Source organism: Sporisorium graminicola, chromosome SGRAM_4 (genome assembly GCF_005498985.1).
Source record: "Sporisorium graminicola strain CBS 10092 chromosome SGRAM_4, whole genome shotgun sequence".
NCBI lineage: Eukaryota > Fungi > Basidiomycota > Ustilaginomycetes > Ustilaginales > Ustilaginaceae > Sporisorium > Sporisorium graminicola.
In genome coordinates this window covers 656,987-684,262 of record NC_043734.1, presented here as the reverse complement: position 1 = coordinate 684,262, position 27,276 = coordinate 656,987, and the positions used below count along the sequence as shown (strand labels likewise).

The 27,276-nt window shown below is 57.5% G+C and overlaps 7 protein-coding genes across 7 annotated transcripts; 4 read left to right on the top strand and 3 right to left on the bottom strand.

Annotated features, from left to right (window-relative positions):
• Positions 1-58: 58 nt before the first annotated feature.
• Positions 59-2,983, bottom strand: EX895_004702 (uncharacterized protein; the record flags this gene model as incomplete). The annotated part of the gene is made up of 1 exon (XM_029885296.1): positions 59-2,983. The coding sequence occupies one exon, from the start codon at positions 2,981-2,983 to the stop codon at positions 59-61; it is 2,925 nt and encodes a 974-aa protein (XP_029738538.1).
• A 1,581-nt stretch (positions 2,984-4,564) lies between these two features.
• On the top strand, positions 4,565-9,340 carry EX895_004701 (uncharacterized protein; the record flags this gene model as incomplete). The annotated part of the gene is made up of 1 exon (XM_029885295.1): positions 4,565-9,340. The coding sequence occupies one exon, from the start codon at positions 4,565-4,567 to the stop codon at positions 9,338-9,340; it is 4,776 nt and encodes a 1,591-aa protein (XP_029738537.1).
• A 454-nt stretch (positions 9,341-9,794) lies between these two features.
• On the bottom strand, positions 9,795-13,239 carry EX895_004700 (uncharacterized protein; the record flags this gene model as incomplete). The annotated part of the gene is made up of 2 exons (XM_029885294.1): positions 9,795-13,078; positions 13,164-13,239. The coding sequence occupies 2 exons, from the start codon at positions 13,237-13,239 to the stop codon at positions 9,795-9,797; spliced, it is 3,360 nt and encodes a 1,119-aa protein (XP_029738536.1).
• A 6,040-nt stretch (positions 13,240-19,279) lies between these two features.
• EX895_004699 (uncharacterized protein) lies at positions 19,280-20,902 on the top strand (the record flags this gene model as incomplete). Its single annotated transcript, XM_029885293.1, has 1 exon — positions 19,280-20,902. The coding sequence occupies one exon, from the start codon at positions 19,280-19,282 to the stop codon at positions 20,900-20,902; it is 1,623 nt and encodes a 540-aa protein (XP_029738535.1).
• A 240-nt stretch (positions 20,903-21,142) lies between these two features.
• Positions 21,143-22,247, top strand: EX895_004698 (uncharacterized protein; the record flags this gene model as incomplete). Its single annotated transcript, XM_029885292.1, has 2 exons — positions 21,143-21,757; positions 21,837-22,247. 2 exons carry the CDS (start codon positions 21,143-21,145, stop codon positions 22,245-22,247), a joined length of 1,026 nt encoding a protein of 341 aa, XP_029738534.1.
• A 102-nt stretch (positions 22,248-22,349) lies between these two features.
• EX895_004697 (uncharacterized protein) lies at positions 22,350-24,593 on the bottom strand (the record flags this gene model as incomplete). Its single annotated transcript, XM_029885291.1, has 1 exon — positions 22,350-24,593. One exon carries the CDS (start codon positions 24,591-24,593, stop codon positions 22,350-22,352), a length of 2,244 nt encoding a protein of 747 aa, XP_029738533.1.
• Positions 24,594-24,922: 329 nt separating this feature from the next.
• On the top strand, positions 24,923-27,193 carry EX895_004696 (uncharacterized protein; the record flags this gene model as incomplete). The annotated part of the gene is made up of 1 exon (XM_029885290.1): positions 24,923-27,193. The coding sequence occupies one exon, from the start codon at positions 24,923-24,925 to the stop codon at positions 27,191-27,193; it is 2,271 nt and encodes a 756-aa protein (XP_029738532.1).
• Positions 27,194-27,276: the final 83 nt, after the last annotated feature.

Below are 27,276 nucleotides of genomic sequence, written 5' to 3'. Positions count from 1 at the left end.
ATCCTGAACATTCGCGTCTGCATCTTGGTCGAAGGGGAGTTGTCACTGACATACGCCCTCAAATCGCACGCAATCTCGCTTCTTCCTTCTCCCGCTTGAGCTGTTCCAATCTCAACCTCCTCCCGTTTCTCTTTCTCTCTAATTCCGCTTTCCTCTCTTCTTTCGACAAGGGCACTGCTGCAGCCGCTGCTGCCGGAGAAGCGCTTCTGCTGCGCTTTTGATCGTCATCGTCATCGTCTGCATTGTCGTCGAACGAAGCCCAGGTCTCATCGACAGGGGTAGCAGTGCCTGAACCCGGATTCTCGACCATGATATTGGGTACTGGCGTCTCGAATGCTTGTGCTGTGAGTTCTTGCGATGTCACCATGTCGTCTCGGAGTGATGATGTAGCCGAATGTGACATCGACACAGCTTCTGCTGGTGCTGGTGCTGGCGGTTCACTAGACTCGTTGGTAGCGTCCCATCCATCGTCGCCCCAAGCTTCCTCGGCGGGGGCGGCGACTTTGAGACTGCTTCGACTGATGGCTTGTATGGGATCCGTCTGCACTGGCGGCACTGTTGCGGCTGCTGATACTCTGCCCGCCGCTGCCGCCGCCGCAGTGGCAGCGTTGTTACTAGCAGTGCGTCTGGGTCCAAGCTTGGCTTTGGCCATCTTGGTGCGACCGACCGCAGGCGATTTCTTCTTGGGCTGACCCACTTCGAAACTCGACCAGTCGGCACTGTCGTCGTGGACGTCCATCAAATCCGCGTCGGTCTGTTGCATCTGGAAGGCCGAGGCGGTGGAAGCGGATGCCGCCTCATCATCCAGATCGTAGTCCAGAGGCGATTTTGCTGCTGATGCAGCGCTAGCGGAATAGCCTGAAGCAGCATCACTTGCCGACACAGAGCCAGAACCAAGACGAAGACTAGCCAAACCAGACGATGGTGGAGGAACGTGCGATGCCGGAGGTGTTGCGGGAGAGCCTACGGAAGTGCTAGGAGTGCTACGTCCGTCCATTTGCGATTGCAGCTCTGCAGCGGAAGAGAGAGGTTTTCCATCAGGTACGGATGGTGCTGACGACGAGTTGGACAGAGACGACAAGGCTGAGGTCATCGCCCAGCCTGCCAGCGCCGTCGCAGCACTGCCCGCCGTCGCCGCCATAGCTGTCGCATAACCTGCGCCATCAGCTGCTGCACCGTCCGACGCGCCTGTTCCGCTGAACGACGTCGAGCCGTTGAGCTGCTCTGGGGCCAGCACAGTATCAGGCATACCAACTCGTCCCGACTCGACTTTCTCGAAGAACATTTTGACCGCCTTGTCCGCCTGATCCCGGACGAGCTTCTCCTTGTCCACCATGCACGGCGTCACGGCCGGCAGCACGTGTCGAGCGCAGTCCTCGTGGTCGAAAGAGTCGCCGGTCGCCATCAATGCCATGAGACCAGCGACACGCGCATGTACAAACTGATCCTTGAGACTTCGCGAGAAGGCGGGGATGAGCACCTTCTTGCGCGTCGACACGGAGAGGTAGGGTACGAGCCGTCCGAGCAAGATGGTCGTGTTGGTGCGGATGCCAGCTTCTGGGTCGACTTGGGTACGCGCGAGCACACGTAGCAGGTCGTTATTGAGGATGCGGTCCGAGAGTTTGGGTGCGAGGGGAAGGATGGCTTTGAGTGTCGCTTCTCGGATGACGGGCACTGAATCATTGAAGCCAGTGATGAGGTTGGGCCAAAGCTTGTCGACCACGACTCGATTGTCCATGCGCTCGGAGTAGAGCGACAGATTCTCGAGCAGAGCCATTCGTGTAGAACGATCTGGGGATGCAAAAGCTTTGAGCAAAGGTGGTACCACGTTAGTGTTCCATTCCTCCTTGGGCAGCGGTCGGCCGAGACGAAGGACGAGAGGAAGCAAGACAGAAGGCTGGGTGCTGGCGGAGGGGATGGTGCCTGGTGGCGGCACAGCAGCGAGAGCGGCGACGAGCGCGGGCAGAACCTTGTACATGAGAAAGTCCGGCGTGAACGAGTCTGGCTGTTCTTGCAGTAGCTTGATGATGGAAGCCTTCTCGTTTTCGGTAGCCAAGAGGAAGCCGTCGAGACCCCTTGCGACCTTGACAAGCGTGTTGTCCTTGAAGAAGCCGCCTTCCGCCTCGCCCGCTTCCCAGACTCTAGCCACGGTGCTACGCGTCTTTGCGTTGGGCACAAGCATGCGCTGCAGTGCAGAGTAGAGCGCCTGTGGCACATGGCCTCTGGGCGGTGCGGCGGTGCCGGTCTGGGGTGGCAGGGGACCGTTGAAGGCCTCGATCGCGACGAGTGCGAGCGAATAGCTGTCGAACAAGGTCGAATCCATGTTGGTCAAGACATTCCAACCATTCTTCTTGACCTCGGGTGGTGCATACCGATTGCCATCGGGAACCAAGGAGCCTTGACTGAAGAGCAAGCCGTGTGGAGATTCGGCGTGCGGAGTGAGGGTCTCGAACCCGCCGAGCTTCCACTCGCCAGACGCGCTTATGAAGATGGATTCGGGGCGCAAATTTCCATGGGTAGAAGCGGCGTCAACGTTGAGGAACTTTACAGCGTTGACGATGGAGGAGAGGCCCCATACGATCCAGTCCTGGCGCTGAGGAGTGGCGCGTTTGTCGTCGGACTGCGCCAGGACCTTGTAGAGCGGCGTCGCCTTTTCGACGGCAATATAGACGGAGGAAGCTGTCTCAGCACTATCTAGTAGCTTGAGCACGTCCGGGTGGCGAGTGGTGCGAAGCTTCCTAACAGCGTTCTTGGCGAGGGGTAAGAGGTTGGCGCGGCTGGCATTGTGAGGATGAGAGAGGTCAAAGGCGAGGACGGTGCAGGGCGTGCTGTCGTCACGCTTGACAGCCGAGTAGAGGGACCAGAGGGTCTGCTGACGATACTCGCCGACTTCGCTGCCGATCGTAATGTTGGGGAGCGGCCCTGATCGTGCTGAAGAGAGCACCGATGAGGCGGCCGAGCTGAGCGATTTGAAGTAATCCATTGCGCTCGCACCACGTCAGCTCACGAATCGGAGCTCGACCTGCTGGCTGCTTCTACTGCCACCACGACCTTGCTAAGTCGAGTTGCAATCTTTGCTGAGCAACGTGGATGTGAGCGTCGGCAAGGAAGCCGAAGAAAGATGAGCCGTGAATGCTCGCTGCTACCTTGAATTTAGGAGCCAAAAAGTGTCGGTCTCAGCCCGACAGCCGATTCAGCGTCCGAAAGGCGTGTACGTGTGCATGAGCCGGGTTCGACACAGTCGTGACTCCCGATTGTGTTCATTTGCCCGATATGAGAGGCGCGTCTCCGATTCCGTCCGTTCTTCTGACTCGTTCGCAATTCTGGTGGTTGAGTATAGAGCAACTCTGTGCTCCGATTCAAATCGCATCAACGAAGCTTCGACCGAACGAGGAGACAGAAGTAGAAGGTGGTAGCGACGCAAAGAGCCAGACTTGCTTGTGCACCGAGAACTGGCGGGAGGTGCCTTCTCCCATCTCTGATTTGTGGAGGGCGGGTCGAGCACGTTCTTTCTTGCGACCAAGTCAAAATGATGGTACGCTCTTCTCCTTGTTATCCTCCAACCTAATATTGCCTCTCGACGTTTCGTCAGTCACGCTGAGTCGAGTCAAAGCAAGTCTGTCTACGGTCGGGGAGCCTCTCTTTGTCGTTGAGGCCGACCCGCATCTACTGCGCAAGCTCGACCTGCAGTTCTGTGGGTGCAAGAACGATGTATAAATCAACCGAAATGATGGATAAAACCCGAGCAGCCCGAGTGCGGGATTCCCTTCCCTGGTCGCGGTGCGCCCGACGCAAGCAACTGGAGAAGCCAAAGGCATTCCATCCGAGCGGCTGTTCCCTCTATTCCTCCTCAAGCAAGATACTGGCATCTCTGCCACTTCTTTGTTTTATTTTGTTTTATTTTAAATATTAAATCTTGCTTTGTGGTAGCAGCTGCGCCAATTGCTCGCCAGCTCTGCTCTGCTGCTGCTGTTTGCGGTTGCTTCCAGTGCTGCCTTATTTGCGATCGAGTTGGGGCTGGAAGACTTTTGGCCTACATCGCAACTCTACGCAACACAACGTATCGCATCGCAACCTCCCTTGCGTCCATCACCCTTTCCTTCTCTCCGACGCTCCTTGTCTCTTTCTCTTCGCCTTCGCTCATTCGACTCGTATCCAACAATACGACACGCTTCGGTGACTACTCGGTCGGTCAACTTCGCTGCTGACTTACTGTGCGACACCTTCATTCCTGGATTGCACGCATTCGGTTGCTGTGCATCGAACCTCATTTCGTTCCCTGTTCTTCCTCCCGACGAGATCGTCTATCTGGGCGGCAAGCATTCCGAATCCGCTGGCAGACGTCGGTATTTCCTCTCCGTGCTCGCTCCCGAGGAGCACTGCTGCCTCTCAGATCAAGCGCTGCTCACGTATTGTCAGCGCAACCATATCATCGCAACGCTTCTGACACTGTCTAGCCTAGCAACGCTGTTGGGCAGCTCGACCGCCTTTCTCTGCCTCAGCTCCATCTCCGTCTCCGGCTACCATATCCACCCTTGTCATCTACCACCGCGTCTAGCAGCGTATGCCATCACCGCTGCATGGCGCCAACGCTTCCACGTCGCACCACCATGTAAACAACGGCCACACCAACTCTCATGCTTCCCGGCTTCCATCGTCTTCACCGGCAAAACCCATCATGACATCCAACGGTGCCGGCAACGGTAATGGTGCCCATTACCATGCTGCATCACCCTCGGGTGCCCTTTCGCACGCCGCCCACGCCGCCCTCGACAAATCCAAACAGTTGGCAACTTCTCCTCACAGGCTAATGATGGGCATTCCACCAGCAGCTACACCTAGCCTCGCTTCTGCTCCCAATGGCACCTATTCGCAGCAGGATCAACCCTCAAACGATGCTACCCATGCTAATGGGAATGCCAATGGTAGCGCTGTCGTCGCTGTCGTCGCTGTCGATGCTAAAGGGAAGCAAAAGCAGGTCGACCCCATCGACGCAATCCCACTGGCACAGCTTGAGCAGGAGCTACCACTCGAAGAAGCCGATCTCATCTCTCTCGCTGCTCTTGTCGAAAGACTCGCCAACTACGGCTACGAATCGCTCCAGAATCTCGCAGAAACGCTTCCGTCCCTGCCGTCCTCCTCCAAACGTGCAAAGATCTTCAACACGGCCCTCGATGTTCGCAAACAGTTCATCAAGCTTCTGGTTCTGTCGCGCTGGTCCAAAGATGTTGCCGACCTCCAAAAGGCGAGAAACATCATCGCTCTCCTTTCAGAGCAGCAATGGCAGCACGAAGATGTCTTTGCCGGCCTTACCGACATTCGAAAGATCTTGCCCAATGCACGCATGAGAAACGCAGACCTCCCTACTGCCATCGATGTTCTCCAAACCGGCACTTATCGCAGGCTTCCCGCCAGCATCAAGGACATGGCCGTCGCAACCAAGCCCTTTTCTGACGAACAAGCGCTTGCCATAGTCACTCGTCTCGAGGATGCGCTCCGAACCCGTATGGCCTGCCGCGAGCTCATCCCTGCTCCTCTCTCCAACTATTCTATACGTGACGGCAAAGTCCATTTCAGCGTGCCTGGACTGTTTGATGCTCAACTAACCGCCAGCAGCGGAGGTCAGGATCCCGACGATGAGACACCGTCCTTTGCGGATGACCGGTGGTGGCTGCTCGATCTCAGCTTCGACGTCGCCGCGACAGGCTCGTGCGCAGATTCTAGCAGCCGCTCCTTCCCTCGTAAGCCCAAGAAAGCGTATCGCGAGCGTCTACGTGTATGGGGCGATCAAGAGCTCGCGCCGAGGTCGCAAACTGCTCAAAGCGAGGCTGCCGATGAGGACAAGACAGATTCGCTCCAAGCAGCTGCACAGCCGGCTCGTGACATTGCAGATGAGAAGCCAATAGACGCAGCAGAATCAAAGGAGACCCGGCAACCCTCAGAAAACACAGAACAAGACGAGTCGGCATCGGTCAAAGAACCAACCGAGCGGGACGCACCCTTGTCGAGGCTGTTCGCATTCTTGCAAGAGCGCTCCTTGCATTATCAAATGGACATCCTTCAGCATCAAGCCTACGAGCTCTGTCGGCTCAACTGGGGTTCCAATCTCCGTGTCGAGACTGCAGAGCGTCCGAGGCGGCTTACACTCCATTACTGGACCCAGGCGCAAGGAGCGGCTGGCGCAGCGCAACGTGCAGAAAGCCCTGCGGCTGGAGGAAGCGTCCAAATCACCATCGTCGATCTGCCCGATCGTGCAGGCGCTACCAAGACGCTCGCTATGTTGCTCGGTGACGATAGCCTTCGGACCGCTCAGACAGAGCGTCGAATGAGCCCCGTGGCAGTGAAGCGAAGAGGACTGCAGGTCACCTGGAATGCCCACGCCAGCATCGTTACTGACGCCGAGACGGCCAACCTCGTCGTATCACCACATAGCCTAGACGTAGAGTTACTGCTTAGCTCGGTGATCAAGCGACACACTTTGGCCTTGCTGCGCAATCTGCAGCGTCGTATTCTCGTCAGCGATCATGCCGTTTCTCGTTTGCTTCGTCCCGAGGATTGTGCCCTCTGCGTAGAGCATGCGCAGCGACAAGGCGACGAGTTTTCGACAGCCACAGAGGCCACCAGCTTCAGCTTCCTCCGGATCGAGCTTCGTAGAAGCGGTCGGCCACGCAGCGCAACTGCGAGACAGGGCTCCACATCTGGGGTTCCTCCGCTTCGCCTCAGCGTCGATCCCGTCAGCGGACGTTTGCTCCTCGACGCCGAGACAACGCAATCAACGGCGACGGATCTGGGCTCACATTCAGTAGCTCGACATGCGGCGAACTTTACAGCATCGATTCTCACCACGCGTCCCACGAACGCCCGTCTTACCGAATCATCCGACCGTATCAACGAGTCGATGGAAGCCATCTTCGATGCGCTTTACAGGCTCGAGGTGTTTGCCCGTGTCGAGGAATGGGAGCGCATGGCTTCCTACCTTGGTCTTCGCGCCGTCCGCAAGCTTAATCTGCGCGCGCAGGATTTGGTCAAGTTTGGCCCTTCGACGTCCGCGTCGCCAGACGCAGCTCCGCAACTCTTCATCCCGCTTCGCAACAACTTTCCCGGCTACTTCCTGGCTCTGCAGCCTTCCGATGTGGCCGACGCTTCAATTGCTTTGATCTATGTCGTGCAGATGATGGAGGCGACGGGCGCTCCCACCTTGACCGTCCAGTCGATCGAATGGCTTGACAGGGCCAAAATTTCCGCCGCGTCGAAAGCCGAGAGCGACAGACAGACTGATGCTGGAGTCCTTGTTGCCGCTGAAGCCGGGCAGAAGCGTAAAGACGCACCGGGGGGCGTTCAAACGCAAACCAGCGAGGCAGATGCCAACTTGAGTAAGAACGACCTGACCATGGAGGAGCTCGGGGATGTGCATTCGTACTGCATCGCGCTCGTGTCATACTTCCGTGTAGAGCAACAGTTACGCATGCGAGGTATTCCGTATCTGCATGTTGGGAGCAACACTTCGCTGTCATCCCCACCGGCCAAGCGGCAAAAGCGACTGGCACCGGCTCGCACCGGTCCGCAGTCCGCTGATGCATGCGACGATGGGCTGTTCGATGATGGTGAAGACAATGGTGATGTGCCTGCTGCTCCACAGAACAGCACGGATGACCCCGCAGACGAAGCTGCTCAAGCAGCCGCCGAGACGGGCGTCGCTGCTCTCGTGCCCTCGCTCTGTCTTCGCGCTACGGACCTGCTTGGCCCAGCCAGATCACACCTGACCAAGCCCAACGTCTCTCTACGCATCCGCAACTGGGACGACAGCGACAAGTGCTGTGTTCAGATGCGCATCAAGCTGCGTATGAAGTCACGCCGCTTCCGCGCGCTGCACGAGGTCGTGTCGTTTGCGCCCACTTCAGACCAGCACACCACGTCGCCACGGACATGGATTGATTTCGACAACGAGACCTCGCTGCTGACACTGTCTACGCGTGATCTCGACAATTGCGTCCTGACGTTCTACACACAGTGGGAGCGCGTAATGCGGATGGTACAGCTCACGCGAGAGGTGCTCAATGTCAGCCGAGCGTGGCAGCAGCGCGCTTTGCGCTCGCAGATCAGCTGCAAGAAGCCGGCTGGCTTGGTAGAGCTGCGACGATTCGACTTTGACATGGTGGTCTTCTCGTATGGGAGCATGGCGGTGGACGGATCCGAGCGGAAACTGTTGGTGCGAGTGCGCTGGCAGGACGCCAAGGTGGAGATGCAGCCTTACTCCAATATGCCCTTGACGCAGAGCGGCGGCTACCTTCTCGAATTTGGCTCGATTCCGACTGAAGAGTTGGAGAGACTAGACACTGACGTTGCCGCCGATGGTGGTGCGACAGCCGAGACGCCTCTGGCAGCACGAGCAGCTGCTGCGCGTAAGGACGAGGAGGCGGTGTCAAACTGGTTCAACGACGTGCACGCTTCAGCCAATCCGCACAACGCCATGGCTTTCGAGCTACGGCGCACCGTCAACGTGGCAGCGCGTGCAGCAGCGATGCACTCGACGGTGCAACCGCATTCGGAACGTATGGTGTGGAGGGGATTTTTCAAGCTGTTGCAGGATACTTTGGCCCTGGTACGCGAAGTGGCTCCTCTGGCGGATAAGTGTCTGTCAGACCCTGACGTGCCCGAGGTGGAGATTAAGAGCGCAACGTGGTTCCGACTGCGCTTTCAGGATCGATATGCGCTGGATTTGCGGTTGGTGGCGCGATCGAGGTTGGTTGTGTCGGATGCGTCACGACCGCTGTTCCGCAGCGAGGTGCAACAAGGGCAAGAGCAGCAGCAGCAGCAACAGGAGATCGTCGCTACTTCGGAGACCACGGATCCGGATTCGCAAGGAGGCTTATTTGGCGGCTCAGACTTGCTCAACAGCCTCATTGCAGGCAAAGCTCCTCCCGCCGCCGCCGACAGCGCTGCCAAGCCCCAAAATCGCATCAGGACCGCCGCCACCACCACCGCCACCACCGCCGCCGCAGCATCTGGTCAAACCGGACCGACAGTAGGAGCAGCTATGCAGTTCCAACCGATCCCCAACCTCGATAACGTGTTACGCAAGGTTCATGCAGCGCTGCAGAGCTCCGCCGCCTCGGCTCCGGACGAAACTGTCGCTGACACAGTTCAAGGCGACTCGACCAAGTCGGTGATGCACACTCACGCAGGCGATGCGATATGCAACCTCCGCCGAGCGCTGCTGATCCCTCTTGCGCCTTTCTCCTCGAGCCTACTCAAACCCGCCGAGCCGCGTGCACCGCTGCTGAGCGCGCTCATCCCGCTGCTGGTCGACCTCGTTGCGACCGAGATCAGCCATGCTTGATGGGACGAGAGCCGTCGCGGTCTGGTCTGGCAGGAGGTATATCGGCGGCGCGGAAGTCTTGTGTGACTTGTATATGAGGGTGTGGTCGCTAATGCCGATTCTGTAATCATTCCGATGGAGGTTGTCACTGGAGAGGTGCTGTCCATCCTGGCGTGCGCTGTGTCCTGTGAGTGAGATGTGTGAGATCAGAGTAACGTCAAGTCAAGCGTCAGTCAGGGTCGTTCGACGGATTGCAAGCAACGACTGCAAAACTTCCGATGCAGTTGCGGCGCTGCCCGAAGCGACGTCCGCAAAAGCCTGACAAGAGCTCGACTGCACACCACCCTTCACCTCACGTCAATATCTCATCATCTCACCTTACCGTCCTCACATCCTCACACACACACACATCTTCAGAAGAAACAATAAAAAAGACCATTGCAACTATACCAATAAACGACTGTAGTTCTCCTACTTAAAAATCAACCCCAAGCAATGCCGTGCCAGCCGGACTCCTCTCCAAGCTCTGAATCTGCCTTGTGTGCCAGCCGTCACTCTGCAGCCTAGCCAGCAAGCTACCCTCGTCATGCGGGTTAACAGCGACCGCGGTCCTGTTGCGCCTCTGCCTCTGCGAGGGCGGGATGGCGCGCTGTTGACTACCCGGACCGCCGGCACCACTCGACGAAGGCCTGAGGAAGTTGAGCTCCCTGCGCACGACGTTAGCGGGAGCGGTCGAGGGGCGCGAGACCGCCTGGCGTGGCGGGAACTGCTGGCCGAATGCAGTCGCAGAGTCATCGTTGTGCGAGTTGCTATTAGCCGAAGAGGGAGCGGGCATGTAGGCGGCAGGCACAGGGAAGGACGTCTCCTTCTCAGCGATCTCGGCCGACGAGACGGAGCGCACATCACCATCCCGAGCCTCTTCGGTGATCGCATCGTCGTGCGCGTACCCACTACCGTCCTGCTGCTGCTGCTGACCCTGGATAAACCTCCTAATACCCAGCGATGCGTTGGTCGTGTTGGTACCGGCCACGGCAGGTACTGGCTTCCTCGAAACACTGCTTGCACGCTCCAAGCCATCCAGCTGCCTCATCTCGTGGTCCTCGTTGGTCTGCCTCGACTTGGACGAGGTCACCGACTGCCTCCTCGCCGGCGACAGCGCCGTACCATTGCCCTGCCCATCGGCCGCCCACTCGCCATCCTCCTTCGACCCCCTCCTCCCCACCCACCGCTTCGCACTCGGCAGCAGGCTCACCTTGTTCGTGATCGGCGACGTCGGATGATCATCGCTAAACTTGGACGACGTCTCGAGCTTGTCATCGTCATCGCTGCCCGCATAGCCCTTGGCAACAAACCTGCCTCCGGACGAGATAAACGACTCCTTGTGACTGATCCTGTTGCCAGCGTCCATCAGGCCCTTCTCCTCGGCCTCAGACTGCAACGACGACGGATACCTCCTGCGCATCTCGAGGATCACCTCGTGCTCAAAGTCGTCCGCCTGCCTTCCGCGAAGCAGCATCATCTGCGACTTGGAAAAGAGTGTGTACGGCACAAACACGAAAGGTGTCGCTGCACTCGGTTTGTCCGTCGGCACCACCTCGCTGACCACATGCTGTCCCTCGCTGGCCGAGTACGACGTAGGCACGCCGCTCCTCGCCTCGGGCAACACGGCCTGGACCAGAATCATCTCGGCAGGCGCGGCCGAGTCGTCCAAGCTGCTGGGCACCTCGAGCACCTCGGCGCTGATCCTGGCGGTCTGGCAAATCTTGGGGTAGAAGCGCACCGAGTTGTGCAGCGCATCGAGGGCGATAAAGAGCGCGGTCTGGAACTGGATCATGAGCTCGACCGCCCCCTGCTCGGTCTCGTTCTCGTGGTTGTCCGCCACATTGACCGACGAGATCGACTGCAGATACTTGCGTCGCTCGCCCGAACGGATCGACTCTCGCTCGCACACCTTCATCGCGTCCTCCATCGTCGCCTGATCCAACGAGCCGAGGAACGTCTTCATCTCGGGCGTGATGCACTGTACATCCGGCAGACGGTAAGCGGGGATCTGGTGGCGCGCAAAGTTGTAGACCAGTACATCCAGCCCACCCTCCTTGCTCGTCGACGCACGCACGCCGAACAGTCCACAGTAGACTCCACCCGGCTGAACGACAGGACGGGTTCCGCGCTTGGCGTACACCTTGAGCGAGTCGAGCAGAGGCTCCATCTCCTCCTTCTGCACGGCGACGCGGTCGGCCAGCACACCGGCGAGGAAGCGCGTCTCGGTCATACGGTAGCCCATCTGGCGGAACCTCTCGGTCGATGCAGCCGAGTTGGGCAGCTCGCGCACCAAGAACAGCATCGCACCTTCCTCCTGGTCGTTGCCCTCGCCGAAAATACTGGGGACAGGACCGTTGATAGAGCTCTCGTCATCGTTAAACTGGCGCGAAGGCGTGAACTTGTCGGCGACCACATTGCCGTTTTGATGACCTGCGCTGCTGCGCGTGCCCGTGGGCAAGACATGGTCGTAGAGCACACCAATCTCTTCGAACGGAATATCGAGCTCGCCCGCCAGATGGTAAGCAGCATCGATAAAGCGATCGCGGAAATCAGCCAAGCTCTGTGGACCTTTGCGACGATCCTCGCTAATGTCGAGAGACCTGCGTCCCTGGGCGATCATCTTCTTGCCCTTGCTCTTCCAGATGGCCTCGTTGCGCTGGGCGTGCTGCGTCTCAGCGGCAAAGCGCGAGGTGATGGCCCTGAGCCAAGGCGCAATGATGGCCCAGTCCCAAGAGAGCGAGTACAGCCACTGGAAGGTAGGCTGCCTGTTGTCCAAGGCATCCAGAATATCGCGCGTGTTGACATCCGTCTCGATGATCATGAGCGGCATGGTACCGTCGGGCTTGACGAGCAAGCGCCCCTGCTTGTCAAATGTCGCGGAGCAAACGACGACCTTCTTGGACTTCCTGCGCGCATCGCGGACGAGCAGCGCGTCCGAAACGGCAATGAAGATCGACAGGCAGATAATGACAAAGCACATGCAGCCGATGGCAATGACGAGCACGTTGTTGCGCTGGCGGCCGGTAAGCAGGCTGATCTCGTTGGCGCCACTGATGGTGGAGGCCTTGACTTTGTAGCTGGTGCCCCACACACCAATGTAGTGCATGCCGGACACGGCAGCAGCCAGGATGAAAGCGCAAAGCATGCGCTTCCACCACGAGTCCTCCCACTGCGATCGGAACTTGAAGAAGCCTGTCAGGGCGACGGTGGAAGCGACACAAGCGACAACGATGGAAATGGTGACGAGCGTAGGGCTGTAGCTGACGGCGTAGTTGGTCTTGAGCGAAGCCGAGTAGTGCATCAGACTGACAATGAGACCCGTGAGGATACCACTGATGGTTGTCCTAATGATGCTAAACGAGACCGCGGCGTCGACAATGAAGAAGGCAGCGTGGAGCGCAATGACGGGAACGAAGAGACTGAGCACAGTGAAACCCGGGTCGACCTTGATGTACCAGTTGATGCCGGCGACGGGACGAAGGCTCATGTGCATGCCGATGAAGTGCATACCCCAGATACCGACGGCGGCCATGGTCGTGGCGGCAAACGAGAGGAGGAAGATGTTCCTCTTGCCCTTGTTAGACGTGCGCTTGCCGAGAAGGAGGAGGGTCGAGTAGGAGCCGAGAGCGGAAACGGCGACCGAGGCGACAACGATACCCGGGTTGAAGCGTTGCGGGATGCGGTTGGTGACATAGTATTCAGCCAAGGCTGTGAGATCTGTTTGAGGGAAGGAAGGGAAGACAAGGTGAGTATGCATGAGAAGAGGAAAGGAGAACAGAGGAGGCCGAAAAAGGCAACTTACTGCCAGCGTTGATGCCCTGAGGCAGAACAGGCTCTAAGTAGAGGGCACGCGGCACGAGGTGGTGAAGGCCGTCCATGATGGTGGCTTTATGTGTGTTCAAATGGTGCCGTTTCGTAGTTACCCGGGACCAATGGTGGTGTCGAACGCAGGGAGTACGTTGACGAAGCAAGAGACGACCTCGCGATTGAGGCGCACTCGAAAGTCTGAAGGCTGGCGAAGACGAGATGCAGAGCTGCTAGCCGTGGCGATGCAAAGATGGAGGTAGCAGGTATCGGCCTTAAATGAGATGGAGTAGTCGAGAAGCGAGGGCGTTGAACCGAGTAATGGCAGTGTTGTCGACAGGAATCAGGGAGCGAGATGGAGGAAGAGGAAGAAGAGACGCTCCAAGGACGGTTGCGAGAGAGACAGGATGGTTGTGCTGCCCCTCAGAAGAGAGCGCGAGGTGGGTGGCGAGGAAAGGAAGGAAGGTCGAAGAGGTACTTGTTGAAGAGAGAGAGAGAGACGGAAAAGAAGGATTCGAGGCGGTGGTAGCGGCTGCACCACAGTGGCCTTTTGTAGTCTGCAGGGTGGTAGCGAGTCGGCTAGAGAGCGAGGCACATAGAAGGAGAGGAGAAAGGAAGCGAGAAGCGCTGATGCAGAGCACCGTAAAGGAAGCAAACGAGCAAGCAAGAAGCAAGACGAGGAGGGGGATAGCCGTTCGTCTAGAGAGTAGGGATGGCGGAGAGGCGAGTCGAGCATGCGGAGAGCAAAGAGCCAAGAGCGACCGATAGAATTTGACAGCAGCCGAGACAGACGCTGCCTGAGACACAACGAACAAAAGGAAAAGAACATAAAAAATAAAATACGGAACCAATCACACTGAGCTCTGTGTGTGTGGCTTTGGCTTGAACCGAGTCGACTGAATTTGGAGCTTAGTGTGGGAACTCGTCTTTGTTCCTGTATGTATTAAAAAATATATGTACAAAAAACCTGGCAGCCACACAAGCGCAAGCACAGGCACAGCAGACGCGGAAGAAGAATGAGAAAGAATTGGGCATTTTGTGCGTCGGAGATGGAAAAACTCTTTGCCTCTGTCATCACCACTCCCCCTGCTGGAGCTAAATTGGACCGTCCGTGGAGTGCAAGAGCAAGCAAGGGGTTACTGAGCTGCAAATTCTATTGCTCTTCGGATCATGCCCTTCAGTAACTTCGCCTTGTCTGCTCAGATCTGCATCTCCACACCGTCGTCGGGGCTAGCGTTACTCCTTGCCATTCGAGCTCATCTTACGATGCTGTACCACGGAAGACAGACTGAACAAAGACGTGAGAGGCCATTGTGAGTTCTGTGTTCTTCTCCTGAATGGTCGTTTTTTGAGCTAGCCAAGAAACAGAACAGGACGCGCTGCGGGGGTTTCCGTGTCCTTGGGTAATTTTCATCGAGACGCAAGGAGGTGTGAGGGCCCTTTTTACCACATCACACTTACCCGCTTTTTGTTATTTTAGATATCTTTAATTTCTTCTTTCCGTTTTGCCGCGTGGCATTTCCATCTTTACCAGAAAAGAAAAAAAAAAAAAGGGAAGCTGCAGATCGCGAGGCCAATGCTCACCCAATCCAGCCCTGACGATCCGACCTCATCTCGATCAGCCTCCTCATCACGACGACGACGATGACGCTTTTGCTTGAGTTGTCAGGAGGCCAATCCATAGAGCACCCTCGGCAATGTTTGCTCACAGCTGAGCTTGAGCATGTGTGGGTTGGTTGAAATCACTCTTGATTCGAAAGTCGGTTTTCTTCTTGAGCTACTGTAGAATGTTCAACATTAAGCACACACTCACACTCACACAGAGACAAAGCGAACATCAACTCACTTGATTATGATGAACAACCAACGCCCACCTGACATCATGTGCACACCACCCGACACCGTTGCTGGCGACGTGATGGGTTCGGAGCATGATCCGCCGCAGCCTGTTCGCAAATGCAGTGCGTGTGTCTGGTTGCCAGCAAATTCACTCTTCGCAAGAACAAAGCAACGGAAGCAGCACTCGTTGGCTGTTGCCTTCTGCAACACTCATGCACACAGACCGCCAACGTTGCCACGCATGGTTCGCCCGCCCCCCGAACCCACCCAGATACCGTACTGTACAATGCTCCCGACAACCACCGCGCCATTCATGTTGTCCACGCTCATCTCGTATCATGTGCGGCGGGTGTATGCTCCAGGCGGAGTTACGTGACAATGGTGATCCAAGCGTGTTTCAGCGTATCAGGCGCATATCTCATGCCCAGCCTCGGTGGGGCTCGGTTGTGTTGCCTCCCTCGTCATGGTGGTGGCCTGGCCGGATTCGTCGTCCTGCAACCAAGAGGCGTGCAGCTGTTGCCTTGGCAATCACCGCCAGCCACTCCAAGATGCCAACTCTTTTGGATGGCAATGGACTCCAACATGGCGATCCAAGCAAAGAACGGTGCACGCCACACAGCTCGGGCCCTCTGTCCAGCCATCTCCGCTCTGTTCTTTGTTCTCACATGTCTGATCGAACAGAAGGTGGGAGCAGAATGCAGAATGAGTCGTGTGCAATGGAGAAACGGTGCATTTTGTGTGGGTGTCGGACCTCCTGTTCCGGACATTGTCGGCCTCTTGCTCTGCTGCAGTCAAGATGTACTGTATTAATAAATCTAAACTCAGCCTAGATCTTGCTGCATTTGGGCTGCAGCTCGTTGCACTCTCGCGTCTTGACACAGAGCAACAATGTGACACTTCACTGACTTGGGCGACGCCTTACTGCAGCATCAAAAATGAATCGTGTGGCTGAAGACAACGCCACGAAATTCCGATAACGCGAAGAGCAATCAAATCCAAATGCCTTGCAGCACACCGCGGCTTTCGGGCGCCGAATCTTCATGGATCGACCGGAGCACAACAAGTTCAAGAAAGAAGCCATAGCCTCGCTTGCCACCGCGCACAAACCTTTGATTTGCGTTTCTCAGACCCCGAGCGGAGTGTTCTCGACTTCAGCCACTTGGAACGTCCAAGATGGCGCAACCGAAGACACCCCCTTGGGTCCATCTGATTGCCAATTCTCTCACGCTGTGATGCTTCGTAACAATGTGCGAATTCGGATTGATCACCATTGTCACATGCCAGAACCAGTTGCTATCACTCCCCTCTCCCCTAAACGACTAATGCTCGAAAGAAAGATGGTGGTCAGTTTCTAAGCAAGCATCAACTCCGCAGCGTCGGCCAAATCTCTGTTGTGCTGTTGGGCTTCTTTGCTGTTGATACATGCCATTTTTGCGTCTGCACTGCTTACTGCGCATTGGTTTTCGAGCCGCAGCGGAATAGGGTTGGCAGCATGAAGCTTCCGCGTGCTCCAACAGATCAAGAGTCGACTCTGTTTCTTTTTGGCCTTCCCACATTCCGCAACCGTTTTTCATTGCTGCTGTATCCTCCAATGTCGATCCACTTGAACTCATCTGCCTTGTTCCGAAGTCATCCATCCTCTGCATCTTTCTGTATGGCTTTGGTTCTCGGCAGCAGCTAGACACGCATCGGCTGCCCCTTGTAGCCGATCGAAGCCGCTGTTTCCTTTCCTTGATTCTGTTGCAGCAAGCCTTGATCACTGCCTGCTCTGCATTTCAATAAAATAAAGACGCAAGGCCGGTCGGTCACCCACGCTCTTGCTTAAGCGAGAGCGACATGTGGACCGCAACCAAGGCAACCAGTGTGGCTAACCGAGACATTGCCAATAGAATCCCACGCAAGCGGTCCATGACCCTTGCAGCTTTTAGTCCACGGATGCAGAAGACCGTATTTTCCCCTCCTCGCCGTGCTGCTACTGCTTATTCGTTGCTGCTCCCCAATTTCGAGTTTTTTTGGGTTTTTGTTTTCCTTCCAAGTTTGGTTCCTGGCCCGCTGTGCATATTTGTTTTTCGGCTTCTGCAAGGTACAACAAGGAGGCGGTCCCAGCTTTCTTTGACCTTGTAAACTCTCAGCCTTTCGGCGGTCGAGGCTTTGATAGCCAGGAACAAGACCAGGAAAAGGAACACGCTGGACACGGTGCGCGCGCGGTACAAGCGTGAGACATCGCAAGGGGGCTCGTGTCGCCAGGAGACGGTAGTAGCATGGGTGCAATAATAGTGTCTTGAACCAAGATTGCAGATGGAAGATGACGCCTTTGCTCTTTCTCAATCTGAGCTCGCATTGTGCCAGCTGCCAAGGAAATGCTCAGATGATCAGAGGGGGAAAGGCGAACCTGTTCCAGTTCCGTGGTTCTCCGCTTCAATGGGCGCGCTGCTCCGACTCGACGAGTAACCTCCTCAATCGCGACCGTGAGGCGGTAACGCATCCGGTTTCGGCTCGCTGCAAATATTGACTTCAGCCGCACACTTTCTTAGCCACCACCGCTCCTCACTGACACGCACTTTTGTCTCAGTATGCAGGAAGAGTTCTTCTGTCTTCGAGCAGTACACTGTACGCCCAGCTTATTGTACTGGCGGTCAACAGTCTACAAGCTAAGCGCTGCATGTCGTCACGCTCCGATTTTAACCGCCTTTGTCCACTTTGATGGGTCAGACACCTATTTCACGCCTCTCTCTCTTTCTCTCCCCTTCTCTGCCTTTGCCGTTCCAAGTAGTACGTACGCGCTCGACCCCGCATTTGCTCAAAAAAAACACAAAGAGTTCGGAGTGTCAAGTGCCTGATCCACTGTCTCTCACAATGCTTTCTCCTCGCCGTCATGCAGACACGGTTCCCAACAGCTAGTTCGACAGGAACAAGTCTGCGCGTTAGTGACCCCCCAGTCACCTAAGTTCTCTCCGCCCCTACCAGCTTTTCAACCAGCATGGTGGAGCATCTGGAAAGAAGTAAGAACAGGCAAGGGGGTTAATAGCAATGGCGCTTTGATGCCGCTGCACGATCGAGTGCATTGATCCGTCGGCAGCACTGCTCGCCAAAGCATGAATCTTCAGGAACAAAACAGCCCCCTCTCCCCCTTCTTTCTCTCCCGCTCCCTCTCTCGTGGACGACTCTTCGATCAGAAGCCTTCTTTTCCGAAGAAGAACCGACGATGCTAGGAACCACCGGCCTGTACCGAGGCAAGGGAGGGAGGCTGTGTGTGAGAAGCTGGCTTGTCCACGCGATCGCCTGCAGGCGGTCACGGTTTCCGCGTTCTTTTACGCGAGCAAGATGCTGCAAGGAGACCAAGGGAACGGAGACAACCCGCGTATGGTCTGGCTCCGCTGTCGTTGGCCAGATGCCGCCTTGGCACATCCCCTCGGTGGTGCAGTAAGGAGGTGCGGGCGCCTTTCAGCCCTCCCGTCAACCTTATCCTTTCAGGGAAACAAGGGGCCGAGATAGTCCTGTCATACGCCACATCCGTCCCGTGTTCGGCGCCGGGGACCACCGGGCAATGCTGATTTGAATTGCGATCAAAGACAACAGAAAGCTGCATGTGCCAGGCGTGAGAACAATTAAAATCAAAAACAGGATTTTTTCAAACTCACCCTGCCGCCCGTCCATCGCCCGCCGCGCCACTCCGAAAGCGGCTAGAAGTGAAACGGTGCAAGGAGCAACAGTCATGCATCCCATGCCAAGTACACTGGCCTCAAGGGCCGCTGTAGATACACACACAGAGAGAAAAGTATGCGAGGCGCAAAGCTTATTTGCCTTCATTGGTTCTGCTCTTCGGGGTTCAACGGACCGCTGCAATCACTCGCAGTCCACTGACGGCAAAACTCAAAGGGCTTGCAGGAAGCCGTGTTGCCAGCCAGCCTTCTGCCAGAGATCGTCTGTCTGCTGGCCATGCAGCAACGAGGCGCACTGCAGCATAACGCATCCTTCGCTTAGCAAGATCTATCAACGGCCACGATGCATGGTCAACAACCGCTGTGTGTGTCACAAAGTTGGGCGTCGGGACAAATTCAAACTGTTACGCCACTTGAAACAACATAAACCTCTTTGATTCTTAGGGTGCCTCGACCTAACAATCGTTAGCAATATTCACGGGTCCGAAAAAGCTGCGAGCTGAAGGAAAAAAGTAGGAAAGGCACCTTTTTTGGTATGACTCTTGGGTTGCACCTTCCTTCGTTGCCTTTCGACATCATCCTCAACGAGCACCTCCTTGGCACAGCGTGGAACATGTCCGACGCAAATCCCACACCCACATCGAGCGGCGCTTCGTCGTCAAGGCCCAGCTCCGCGGCAGGACCCAGCACAGCACCACCACCCTCCACAACTACAAAGCAACCGCCAAAGCAACCTGCAACTATCAACGACAAAAAGCTGTCGGCCAAGGAACTCAAGGCCGCACGAAGAGCTGCCAAGGTGGCTGACCGAGGTCCGACAGATGACGCGACTCCGCAAAGAGGATCACCAGGTGCCAACGCGGCACAGCGAGGCGGTGCAGCTGATCGTACTGCTCCACAAAACACCAAACGACCCGGTTCGTCGTCTGCGAACGCAGCGGGAGGCAATGCCAGGTCAGGTGGCGGTGCCAGTGGTGCAGGTGCAATCGCGGCAGCTTCGTCTTCGGCGGGTGGAGCATTCACGGGTGCTTCCATGGCAGCCACGGCCTCGAGCTCGGGCGCAAGAAGGGGTGGCGCTCACGACAACGAGCTTGCCTCCAAAGCCATCCCGCAACATCCCAGCGTCGCTCTCTTCGGAAATGTCTCGTCCGGAAAACCACACAACGCGCACATCGCCGCCCAAGTATCGGCCTCGTTCCGTGCCAACATCCACCCGTCCATCTTGCGCCTTTCGTCGCAGCTCGCACAGTACAAACTCATAGGCGCAGACACGCGCGCCATCGCTCTGCTGCGTGCCATGGCCGATGTGATCCGCGACTACACCACACCCCGCGGCGAGATGCTTAACCGCGATCTGCTCAAGATTGTCTCGGCTCAAGTCGGCCATCTGGTGGACGCCCGTGCGATGGGCACGTCCCAAGGTGTAGCTGTGCGCTACCTCAAGTACGAGATCTCGGTGGTCAGTGCCGACTTGACCGAGGACGAGGCCAAGGAGCATCTGCTGGAGCGCATCGACCACTTTGTGCGCGACCGTATCGTCTACGCCTCCAAGATCATCCGCACCCAGGCAGGCAACAAGATCAAGGACGGCGATGTCGTCATGACGTTTGCGCGCTCGTCGGTTGTCGAGGGAACGCTGCTGGCTGCGTGGCAACGCGGTGTGCGCTTCGAGGTCATTGTCGTCGACACGCGACCACTGCTCGAGGGCAAGGCGTTGCTCTCGGTTCTGCTCGCCGCCGGCATCCCATGCACCTATGGCCTCATCTCGAGCCTTTCCTCGCTCATGCCCAGGGCTGACATCCTACTGCTCGGCACATCGGCACTGCTCGCCAACGGTGCGCTCTACTCGCGCGCGGGCACGGCAACCTGTGCAATGATGGCCAAGGAAAAGGGCATCCCCGTCATCGTCTGCTGCGAAACGTACAAGTTCAGCGAGCGTGTGCAGCTCGACTCATTTGTGCAGAACGAAGCTGGAAATCCAAGGGACTTGCTTTTGCCGCCGTCGGAACAGGCGTTGGAAGTAGATGGAGACGAGGAGGCCGAGACGCAGCAGAAGAGGGGGCTGATCGATGCTACTGAGTGGCAGGCCTCGCCGAATCTGGCAGTGATCAATCTGCTGTATGATGTGACGCCGCCTAGGTTTATTTCGGCCGTAGCGAGCGAGGTAGGGCTGTCGGGTCCCGAGAGTGTAGGCGTAATCTTGCGCGATTACAAGAGTGTGCTGTATGGTGTCTGAGCAGCAATACAACGCTCTTTTCTCTCGAGATCAAGCTGATGGCGAGCTGTGTGTCAAGCAAGGGTCGAGTGAGTATGGTTGTGTGTGTATCGCATGGAATAGAGAAGCTTGTGAGAAAGCGGAGAGAAGCCTCCACTTTTGTTGCATCGCCGTTGAACCACCAAAAAATGCGAGAGGAAATGCGATCCTTGCTTTTCTTCTCATCAACACACCATCGATTTCATCAGCGACACACCGACCATGTCAGCAGCAGCAACAGTAGCAACATCAACAACAAGGAGGTCAATTGCAAGCTCCGCTCGTACTCTAGCTCGCAGCCGATGCGCTAACGTCGCAAAGCAGCCCAGCATACAACTCTCGCGATTGTTCTCCGGCACGACTTGGCAGCGTGATACCGCTCAACCCTCCCTCGGCAGCAGTCCGGATCAGCACAGCACATCCTCCTCGAGCACACACCCGGATGCAGCAACACAGCTGTTACTAGAGACGATCCCTGCTATTCCACAGTACGGATTCACAAAGGATGCCTACCTCTGTTCTTCGACCGCTGCGGACAGGCTGAAGCGGGAGCGGATCGTGCACACGCTGTTCCCGGGACCGGCATCGACGTTTGACGCTCGGCTGTTCACGGCGTGGAACAACGTGTGTGATCTTGCTGTTGTACATTCTGTGTCGCCCGAACGTGTTCTAGGCTCGTTGAAGAGCGGGCAGAATGTAGGAGCGAGGGAGAGCAAGCCGGTACGAACGCAGTCCAGCCTGTCCAAGGATGCCGAAACCATTGCGCTCGCCAAAGTAGCCAGCGTCATCGAAGAGCGGCTGCGACTCAGCTGGAGTGTACGCCACCATTTGACACATGTAAGTCGCCTTCTCTCTGCCCCTTTTCCTTCTCTTTTCTAATCCTCACTGACACACCTCCATACGGCATCACGAACAGGGCTTGACGGCACTCTCCACCCTCTCACCCACCACCTCGACGCTACACTCGATCTTCCCGCACCAAACCCTGCTCCCGAACCTCCCCACCCCACTACCGCTGCTCGACCTCACCTCGACTTTCATCGAGACCGTCCTGACGCAGGGGCAAACGGGATGGATCGACCCAGATACCACGGAATGGTACGCGGTGCGCGCGCGGCTGACGCTCGCATACACCGCTGCCACGCTCCATGCTGCCTCGAGCCAAGTGCTGCACTTCCAGGACACGCAGCGGCTGTTTCAGAGCGTGGTGAGCGGGAGAGAAAATGGCCTGGCTGCGACGGTGGAGGATGTGGTGGGCAGGGCCGCAGAGTGGACTCGGTGGGGCGGCAGGGGGTGGTTGGGGGTGTTGAGGAGTTTGGGGTTGTAAGCTGGGGCGTCACCGGATGGGAACAGTAACACAGACGATGGTATTATGCGTTGCGGCGTTGATCAAGGTATGAGCAGTGTGATGGTATTGCTGAGCATTAAGTTAGCGGACTCGCACAAGCAACGTCGCACGCACCGGTCGATGATCGCTAAACTTGAGCTCTCCCACCGACTCGTATGCCTGAAGCACCACCCCCTGCCTCCTCGCCTTCCTCGCCTCCTCCTCCTCCTTCTCCTCGTCGCCCTCTCTCGTCGCAGACACCTCCCCCCCTTCATCCTCCCACTCGCGCGTCACAGCCCACAACACGCGGTCGCACCACGCCGGGACCCTCTGCTTCTCGCTCGTGTCATATCGATCCGTGCCCTTGTCAAACTTGTACGTCGGAGCAAACCCAATCGGGCCCTCGTCGAAATCGTCAAACAGCGATCCCGAGGTGCGCAGCGACTCGAGCTGGTCGTACCTGTACAGGGTGGTGTAGTCGCGCTGGCGGATGAGCCGGTGGGCTTCCGAGTGCGAGAGGTCCAGGCGGAAGTTGAGGTCGCCAAAGTGGATGACAATGTCGTGGTCCATGATGGGGTGTTCGGTAAATGGCGGCGGCGAGGTGGAGGTGGTGGCGGTGGTGAAGGTGGTGCTGTTGGGTGGAGGAGAGGGGGGCTGCGAGGGCTGCCAGTTGGAGATGATGTTGTGCGAAGAGGCGTCGGTGATCTCATCAGCGACTTGGGTTTGGGGCTTGGGGCTGTCGATGGTGGTCGAGAGACGCTTGGGTTCGTTCACCTCGTCGCTGACGGCATCGACACTGTCAGCGACAGTCCCATTCGCGTCGTGCCCTTCGACCGCCACTTCCTCCCTCACATCCTGCGCCGTCTTGAACCGATTCACCCCCTGCATCTCCTTGTTCTCCTTCGCTTCCTCTCCTCCCCCCAGTTCCTCTGCTGCATCCTCCTTCTCCTCCACCTTCTCTACTGCCGCCGCGTTCCCCGGCGTCTCCCAGAAATCTTCCATCGCTGGCTGCTCCAACCTAAACCTCAACCGTTTATAGATCTCGCTCCAATCCCAGCACCTTCTCTCCATCGCCTGCAATCCCTCGAACGCCGACAGATGCGAGTTGACAAAGCAAAGCGTCCTCTCGCCCACCTTCATCCGCACCGCCACCGCGCCTTTGTTCGCCACGAACCCGCCCAACCCCACGCCCACACTCGCCGTCGCCACCTCGTCCAGCGACAGCTCCACACGGGCAAAAGCAAGAACCATCAGCCCCACAAGCTGCTTGGATGCGATCTTGCGGTATTTGTCGCCACGTCGGCCGAGGGCTTGGGTGACAGTGCGCGTCCAGGCGTCTTCACGCGCGGGCGAGTGGTAGAGATACGCGCCTCCGGACGTGTCGACTTCTTGCAGGCCGAGCACAAGCAGGTCCGGGTCCTGTTCAGCGCGCACCCACTTCTTGAAGCCGATGAGACTGGGGATGTCTTCGGGGGGCAGCTGACCGTTGACGTTGAAGGTGCCGACGGAGATGCGGATGTCGGCGGCTGTGGGTGAAGCGGGTCGCTGAAGGTCCGGTCCGGTACTGGTGGGAGGGCTGGGTAGGAACGCGCTGTGCGAGAAACGCGAGAAGATCGGAGTGTCCAGCTTGTGTGCTCCACCGTCCGCTGGTGTTTCAGGATGATGGTGATGAGGTAGATCGTCCGTGTACGCCTTCATCCACTGATGCGAAGTCTCGCTCGCAAACGCATGCTCCTGCGCTGCTCTCAGACAATCCCGCAGCACGCTCAGGAAGTCCTGCAGCCCCCTCACATCGCTCGTCACCCCACACGCCGACACACCCCCATGCGCCAACGTCAACTTGAGCGCAGCATTCGAGCTCTCCACCCTATTTTTACCTTCAAACACGTCCGGCGCCACGCTCTCGAGCAGGGTGTGGATCTTTGGCAGGGTGTGCGGCAGACTTGAGAGCCCCAACGTTGTAGCGGAGGGCAGGTGGTTGCGTGGTGTAGCAGCCGAGGCAGTGAGAAGACCCTGTTGTTGTGGTTCGATCTCGATCTTGAGTTCGGGGAGGATTGGGATGACGCTGAGCAGGACGGCGGTGGAAGGGTCTTTTCGCCGAGGCTTGACGACGAGGATGCACGACTGTTCTACGCCGAGCGAGACATTGGAGGCTATGACAAAGATGCGTTGTGTGTGCGGGGGTGGTGGTGAGCTTCCGCTGACGATGTCGGGCTGGTGATGCTCGCTGTTAGCGGCGGTGGTGGAAGAGGAAGCTGCATCGTAGGTGACGAGAGCGAGTTTGGGAAGCTCGTCAGGGGTGAGGATGGTGGACGCTAGCAGGTAAGGGTCCGGTGAGGTGGTCATCGTGGTGCCACCCTGGAGAGCCTTTGAGTCCTGCTCTGATGGAAGTAGGCCTGATTGAGGTGATGGTGGGGGGGATGCTGGGAATAGGAGGGTGGCACTGCTTGGCACGGCCGAGTTACACAAACGAGAGCGCATGAATCACAATGTGGAGGGACCGTGCCCGCCAAACGCCTGTCAAAAATGGCCAAAGAAAGTTCAAGGTGGAATGCTCTTTCTTGTTCTTCGCAACCACCGCCATCACACACCAGCAGCAACCTCTGGTCAAGGCCAACACAATGCTCTGACATACAACTGCGCACATCGGCTCGAAGTCGACTGTCTAAAACAAAATGGATCGCCTCATCGGCGCACGAGGCATCGAACAGCCTCTTGCCGCCGTCGACGCCGTTCACCGCCATCACGCCCAGCATCAACAGCAGCACCACCAGCCATCATCGTCACCCTCAATACCGAAACTCACTCCCTCAACATACGCCACAGATGGCTCGTCATACAAAGAGCTCAAAGAAGCATGGATTGCCGACCAAACCGGCAGCTCGATCCATACCGTCAACACGCTCGGACTTGTCATGATCTTGACGTATGCGATTTGGGCCGTGCTTCGTGCGAAACGTATCCGATTTGTTGCAGCGCAGCACCGAAGGCAGCCGAGAGAGCTGGGGAATCCGGTCTTAACGGGGGCTTTGACGGTGCTGGCGAAGCTGTCGGATCAGCAGCTCGAGTATCTCATCCTCATCGTACCGGCTGTGTGCGCGCACACGGTGTTCGCCCCATATCTTTTGGCGACAGATGGCGCGTTGATTGCTGTGCTCGTGTTTCTGGTCCGGACAGGCCCGCCATTGTGGGTCAAATCACCGTCCTCGGACAAACAGCAGAAACGCCACTGGTCAAAGAAGTACTCGGAGGACGAGGACGAGGACGACGACAATGACGACGATCTCGCCGACAACCGCGGAAGCAATCTAGCCAACGCGCCACTCTCGCCGCCAAAGACAGCCTCGGCTGAGGCAGAGCTACCGTTCCGCGTATCCATCGACTCGGCGGCGGATGCAGCACACGCAGCGGCTGCACCACCCAACTTCTACGACGGTCCCGGATGTTCCTCGCGCTCAGACGCCGACCTTTCCATCGACACCTCGATGAGCACTGCCCCGCAGAGCCCGCTACTGGGATCAGCGTCCTCACTATTGTCACCAGACATGGCGCCTACGTCGTCCTCCTTCCCGTCGCCTACTCGCCGATCGAGCGAGCTGGTCGCGCTCAAGACAGCACCCATGCAGCTGCTGCACTCCCGCGATGGCTCGGATGCGCAGTCGGCAGTGTCGACGTCGTCTGCGATGCTGTCTCCGCTCGCGCGAAGTGTGGTCGATCCATGGGGGAAAGGGAAGTCACCTTCAGAAGGCGGCAGCAGTTCTACGCATGACGCAAGCTTGGCAGCAGCGAGATCGACCGTGGGCAGCGGAGCAGCGAGGCCGGCGGATCGAAACATGTTTGTGCGACCGCAACCGTTTCTCACCGTGTACCGCGCGCACATGATGCTCGTCACGGTTATCTCGATCCTCGCCGTCGACTTTCCTGTGTTCCCGCGTTTTCTGGCAAAGTGCGAATCGTGGGGGACGAGCTGGATGGACATGGGCGTAGGGTCGTTTGTGTTTTCGCTGGGCATGATTTCGGCGTTGCCCTTCCTCAAGAGCCCGCGGAACAGATTCCGGCCGCTCAAGCAGCAGGCAGTTGCCGATCTACGGAAGAGCCTCCCGCTGCTCGCACTGGGCTCGGTGCGCGTGGTTATGGTCAAGGGTGTCGAGTACCCGGAGCACGTGAGCGAGTATGGCGTGCACTGGAACTTCTTCTTCACCCTCGCGCTGCTGCCGTTTGCAGCGACGCTGTCGAGGCCCTTTGCGCGCTACATTCGGTACAGCGTGCTGGGCGTGGCGCTCACGCTGGTGCACCAGGCGCTGCTCGCCGCCACACCGTGGCAAGCATGGGCGCTTTCCGACGACCTCCAACGCACCTCGCTCTGGACGCAGAACAAGGAGGGCCTCACAAGCATGGTCGGCTACCTCGCCATTTTCTATATCGGCTTGGATCTCGGCCACTATGTGCTGCCGCTGGATCCGTACTTTGCGTACCGCAGACTGCGGCGGGGAAGGGCGACGCCGAAGACCGCCAAGCTGGCCATGGTGTTGGCGAGCCTGTCGATTGTATGGTGGTTGGCGTATGCGGTTGGGTGGGGGGTGGGGTTGCGCGCGAGTCGCAGGCTGGCGAATGTGATGTATGTGCTGTGGGTGGTCGCGTTCAATACGTCATTCCTGCTGGGGTATGTGGTGGTGTACATGTGGGTGCTCCAGCCCGTCGAGAAGACAGGAGGCGCGGGAGGCGCAGGCCAAGACCCACTTACGCCCACAGTCTTCGAGGATCTCAACAGGCACTCGCTGACCGTGTTTCTGGCAGCGAACCTGTTGACAGGGCTGGTGAACGTCACGGTCAGGACGATGTATACGAGCGACTCGATGGCGCTGCTCATCGTGTTGGTGTATACAAGCGCGTGCTGTGCGTTGGCGAGAGCGCTGACGGTCAGCGGGGTCAGGCTCAAGTTTTAGTGTCAGCATGCGAAGCAAACGAAGAACAACGTAATAATCCCTCGAACATTTTAATCTATGGATCGTGCAGGAGACGACAAAGC